The sequence below is a fragment of the Neolamprologus multifasciatus genome, chromosome 17 (assembly GCF_963576455.1).
Source record: "Neolamprologus multifasciatus chromosome 17, fNeoMul1.2, whole genome shotgun sequence".
NCBI classification, from domain to species: domain Eukaryota; kingdom Metazoa; phylum Chordata; class Actinopteri; order Cichliformes; family Cichlidae; genus Neolamprologus; species Neolamprologus multifasciatus.
The window spans coordinates 12,179,294-12,185,008 of NC_140455.1; the positions used below are offsets into that span (position 1 = coordinate 12,179,294).

Consider the following 5,715-nt stretch of genomic DNA (forward strand, 5'->3'; position numbering starts at 1 on the left):
TATCCATCAGCATAATTTAATATAATACAGTGGTAGCAAGTGGCTACATATATGCACACGCGTGTGCTTTTAAAGGCCTTTTACTTTCCTGGATTTTCTCTTATACTGAGCTCCGCTACATTTTTCATTTTTACTGTATTTATTTAAAAGCTGTATTTACTTTAAACCCGTGACTTTATAAACGAAACAGCTAGTAAAATAAGAAGTATTATTTTAAATTTAACTACCTAACAGGATATAAATAAACTTCATATCATCCTCTTGAAATATTTATAGTATGTTGATCTTGAAGCAGTGCGCTTAAAATCCAGTAAAATACAAAAGGTGCTCACAGGACTGTTATACGTTACATTAAATGTTATGAATTATACATTTTTCTGTTAATGTCTCGACTTAAGATTTAGATCTGTGATCCAAATTTTATATTATATATTTTAAATAACTGTAATCGCTTTACTTCAAATAAGTAAAAGCTCTGTAATTACGACCACATATCCGAACAGAAACCAGTAAAATGGTTACTAAACAACAACAATAACAGAAAGAAATCTGATCCTCTCTCAATTGTACACTTTTAAGCAGAAAATTAAAATAAAGGCAATTATTGATTTCTTTTCTTGACAACTAAGATTCTAAACAAACATTATAGGGTTGTATACTGTATGTTACTGAATATTCGCTGGAAACTATTTTAGAGAATAACAGAAATTCATAGGCTGACAGTTAGTGCAGGAAAATGCACTGAGATCCTTTAAGACAAAGTAGTTATGCAACAAATGAATAGATGCTTAATAATAAGCATCCAAACTTTATGGAAAAGTAGAAATATTACCATGAAATTGACCTAATTTATCAAAAATACTCAATGTGCAGCAGTATCTACCTTGTCCGTATTTGTAGACCACGTGCGCTATCTGTTATATGTATTGGCGCTTAACACATAGGTGACACTTTATGATGTAATCTAAATACGTTTAACAATTTTAGTAAATAAAAAGCAAAAGTAAAGAATCAGAAATTTGGCCAAGCACATGTCAGGCTGACCAAATAATCCAAGAACTTTCTAAAAGGGCCTGAAAGACAGCTCTGTTTAATTAGACTATGTGTCTTTGCTCCACGCAAGCTCAAGGTCAGCTGGTTTGAACTCAAGTGAATCGAAAATGTGATGGATACACGCGCAGGGAAAGACTGACGGAATTTAGCCTAAAATATATATCAGCTTTATTGAAACATTTTACAGGACAAAACAAAAAGAAAAATGGTAAAAGGATTATACAATAAGTGCAAGATTCGTTGCAGTTCATGAAAGCCTAAAGCGTTGTGTGTGTAATAAGATACAGTTACATGGAGTATAATTGGTTTGCACGTGTTACAAGAGCAAACGCATCGAAAGTCGTGTTTCTGAAACTTCTCTTGAAGAAGAAAGCTTGTCAGGGTTCTTAAAGGCGAAGTGGTACTTCTAAAGGCCTCTGGTGTTTCTTCATTCATGTTTTCTTCAATGCATAGTTCAAGTCCAGCAGAATTAACAATAATAAAGATATTTGGCTGCATAGGAGGCAAACATGTGAGTGCGGACTCCACCATCCATGCTAGCACGAATCCTTCAAAAATTACAGAAAAAGACAAATAGACAAAAAAAAAAGTCTTCGTGTTTGTTCAGATGTGATGCCTCTCTTGTTTTGAAGTCCGCAGTGACAGGAGAGCTCACATCACGCAGGGTTTGATGTCCTGACAGACGCTCTGGGGGTGGTGGTGGTGGTGGTGGTGATAGTAGGATCCGCTGGTCGAGGGGTGGAAGGAGGAGATGCCGTTAAAGTTCAACACAAAATCTTTCCTGTCGCAGACCGAGGAATGGCTCTGATAGCGCGGAATCCCCACTGTGGAGAGGCAGAGAGGAAAGGTTTTTAAATAAAGGAACACATTTCTGATCACTGTCAGGAAATTAACGGTGGCATTAAAATATTCTAAAAGAAAGAAAAAAAAAAAAACACAACAGCGTGGTGCTTAAACGTTATGAGCTGAACTTGCTGTCTTATTTAATCTCATCGAAATAAAACATACACTTTTTTCATATATCTAAAATCAGTATTTACTTTGATTCTACATGTTTAAATTAGAACTTTTGAATGCAGAACATGAGCCGTTCCTCTTTTAAATAGTGCTGTTGATACTTTTGTGTGGCTTTAAAATCAGCACAGTTGTTGATGGCGTAAACGGTCCTTCTATTGTATTTAGTGTTAAGTGTTTACGCTTAAATTTTCAGTTGCCATAAAAATCTAATATTTCTTAACATAAGTTAAAAAAACGAATTCTTTAATCATAATATTTTTCTTTTTGCAAGCCTCCCTGTTGGCTCCCAGCGCAGCCACACATCCGTTCTTTTCAGTTTCTTTGGCTTCTTTAGCTTTCTTATATGGATGCTTTCAGTTTTCTATCCAATTACATTTTATCATTATTTTTTGAAAACACTCAGAATGCTGCGTTATTTCAGGCAGATTCAGTGGCCATCGTCTGTGTCTGTGAGCGAGGCTCTGTTTCCAGAAACAGAAAACTAAAAGTGGAGACTGCGGCTCCGTCAAGGTCATAAGGACTCCAGATGTGATCGTGTTTTTCAGGGGGGAAGACAGCAGGCTTTATCCTCCGGGCCACAGCTCGCTGCCCTGCGCCCGTTTTCATAGACGGCACACACACACACACACACACACACACACACACACACACACACACACACACACACACACACACACACACACACACACGCGCGCACGCCTCTTTGACTGACAGTACTGTTAGCGAGTCTGCTGTGTACAGTCCAGCACGTCTATCCTCCGAGCAGGCTCAATTAGAACGCTGCGTAAAGTTTAACAAGGCCTTCTGTCTCTTGTGGATACGCCGTGGTTGAAATCCACCGCCAGTGTGGTCCGACCTGCACAGTCTTTGTTTGGTTAACCTCTGGGACCCCTTTCGGGCTCCAGCATGGGTTTTACTCGCCTCGGTTAGATCCCCAGATTTTCGTAAAGCCTGGCTGTGTTCTGTTAAAGTAAATGAGGTTGAACTGGGAGGTGACTTGAGAGCGCAAAATAGTTGTTTTTCTTAATCTAATAATTTGCCGAAATATCCCGTGACGTGTTATAAACATGTGACTTTATGGAAATTATACAAACTGTGGATGAAATGACGCATTTTCTGATTGTTAATGAAGTTACATACACAGCAAGAAATGTCACTATATTTACTGAAATACCACAACAAAGCGCTGTCTGGCTTTGTGATTCAGCCTATAATCGATGCATCTTTGCTGTTTAACAAAATTAATGAAAACATTAATAAGAACATCCAAATTGTTCTTATTTTGTAACTAGTGTGTTCGGGTTACATTTTGAGGCAAATGATGCAGAAAAAAAGTTCTGCAAACAGATTAAAAAGAATAATGGTAAATTCTCTCTCTCTCTCTCTCTCTCTCTCTCTGTGTGTGTGTGTGTGTGTGTGTGTGTGTGTTTTTAATCGCTTTGCACAGATATGAATTTCCCTTTAAGAATATTTTTCATCTTTAAATACAGGACAATCATCTTGATATATATATATATATATATATATATATATATATATATATATATATATATATATATATATATATATATATATATAAATAAAAAAAAATTCTGTGTAGTCTACAATTTTAGAATTACACGTTACAGTTGTCACACGGGCCTCTGCAGAAGAAAACCCCACTCATTTAGAGTATTGCACTTTAAATGTGCTTATCATGCAGATAAAACTTAGATGCAGTGAAAATTGTTATTATTATTGGGTTTTTTTGAGGGGGGGGGGATCCCAGAGATTTTAATCCGGATTCATCTACCCCTCTGTAAGGCTCGAGTTATTCTGTGGTACCTGAAATATCAGTGGAGTGGCTGTCCCTGCCATTCTGGTGAAGATAACTCTGCTCCAGGGAGTAAGGCGACATGCCGGAGTGTAAACCAGAGGATGCTGGGCTGCTGGAGGCTAGAGGCTGTTGTTTGATGTAGGGGGAGCCGCCGGAGGACGCCCAGTGTGCGGATGTACTGGCGTACGGGGAATGGCCGTCCAGCGCGCTGGCCATGGCTGGAGAGGACGGTACAGGACTGCTGCTGCTATCCTGCCCATATTCCCCGTTAGGAGGCACAGGACAACTCGCCATGTATGTGGAGCCGGGACTCGGGGACATGTGAGGTACGTGGTGCCCGCCGCTCAGCCCGTCGTACCCCCCGGCCATTGAATTGCTCATCATGTCCAAGTTGTAGCTGTTACTGTGACAAGCGAGGGTGGCCGATGGACCCTGGAAATCAAAACTCTGTGGAAGAATTGAGGTGCCGAAGCCTATGCTATTCATCATCCGATACATGGGCTTCAGTGCTTGACATTTTCTTCGGAAGCCTCTGGGTCTGCGCCGAAATGAGCCTTCCTCGAACATGAACTCACTGCCTGGATCGATCGTCCAGTAGTGGCCTTTCCCCGGCCTGCCCAGCCCTTTTGGCAGCTTGATGAAGCACTCGTTAAGCGATAGATTATGCCGGACAGAGTTCTTCCAGCCCTGGTACGAACCCCTGAAGAATGGGAAGCGAGCCTGGAGAAACTGATAGATTTCACTGAGTGTCAGCCGCTTGGTGGGCGAGCTCTGTATTGCCATAACGATGAGAGCGATGTAGGAGTACGGCGGCTTTTCCGGTCGCCTTAAACCGGAGCTCGTCTTCTTTCCCTTGACGCCATTAGAAGAAGTTTCTGTGGCGGCTTGTGGGCTCAGCATAGCGGGATGCAGGACGCTGGACGCCGGGCTGGATCTCAGAGGAGGCGGAGGTTCCAGCTGCTGCTGAGGGGTCTCGGTCGTCATGTCAGCTCTGACGTACAACTGGCGTAGAGAGAAGAGAGGGGAGGGAGAAAAGACGACCTGTGAGGTGTTTCGGGGGAGAAATGTGCTGGCTCCCAGCGGTCAGTGTCCTTGCAAGTGAGCGTTACACCGCCAGTGGTCCTCAGAATCCCAGCGCAAAATGGAGTGAAATCTGTCTCCAGTTACGCACGACTCTCCTGTTACGCACGGTGCTCCTTTGACGCATGCAGAACGCACGGCTGGTACGCACTGACAGAGAGAGGAAGAGGAAGAGAGAGTGGGGGGAGGCGGTTATCCACTGGAGACTAAGTGTCCAGAGTTGTAGCTAGACATAAGGACTCCACGGGGTGTCACAGCAGCGCTAAGTGGCGCTGTGTGACGCGCCGGGTGGCCATCGACCGCCTATAATAATCCCTCAAGTGCAGGAAACACGAAAACCCTTGGACTTATTGCGCGCAACAGTCCAGCCAAACAAAGTCCGACCACCTATCATTGCATAAATCTTTCTTCCCTCTGCTCGAGCCCCCCGCCCCTTCCCCCGACCCTTTCTCCTCATCCGCACTCTGCCCCTGCAATTCTCCCTGAAATCAGTGTCGAATAGTCCCCCCCTCCCTCACACACACCACCCCCCTCACCCGCCCCCATGCCAAGTCCATTTACCGTGCAGCAGCCTTAAAGCCTCTCATTCTCTCCTCTCCTTCGTCTTGTTTCTTCCCCTCCCACCACCTCTCTCCAAGTTCGGACTACACGCAATTAAGCCATCTATCAAACCTCCCCCAGACACTCCAATCAACAACGCCACACGCCAGCCGCACAAGTTTAAAAACGAGCTATCCCCCCGCCTCCGC

The 5,715-nt window shown here is 43.0% G+C and overlaps 1 protein-coding gene across 1 annotated transcript; it reads right to left on the reverse strand.

Moving 5' to 3' along the window:
- Nucleotides 1-1,204: 1,204 nt before the first annotated feature.
- foxf2b (forkhead box F2b) lies at nt 1,205-5,421 on the reverse strand. Its single transcript, XM_085138467.1, has 2 exons — nt 3,895-5,421; nt 1,205-1,877 (listed from the first exon to the last, which is right to left on the reverse strand). The coding sequence occupies exons 1-2, from the start codon at nt 4,868-4,870 to the stop codon at nt 1,705-1,707; spliced, it is 1,149 nt and encodes a 382-aa protein (XP_084994593.1). The 5' UTR covers nt 4,871-5,421; the 3' UTR covers nt 1,205-1,704.
- Nucleotides 5,422-5,715: the final 294 nt, after the last annotated feature.

Coding starts and splice junctions, on each gene's coding strand:
- foxf2b (XM_085138467.1), bottom strand. CDS start 4,870: ATGACGACCGAGACCCCTCAGCAGCAGCTGGAACCTCCGCCTCCTCTG. Junction 1,878..3,894: donor CCACTCCACTGATATTTCAG/GTACCACAGAAT, acceptor GCCTCTCCACAG/TGGGGATTCCGCGCTATCAG.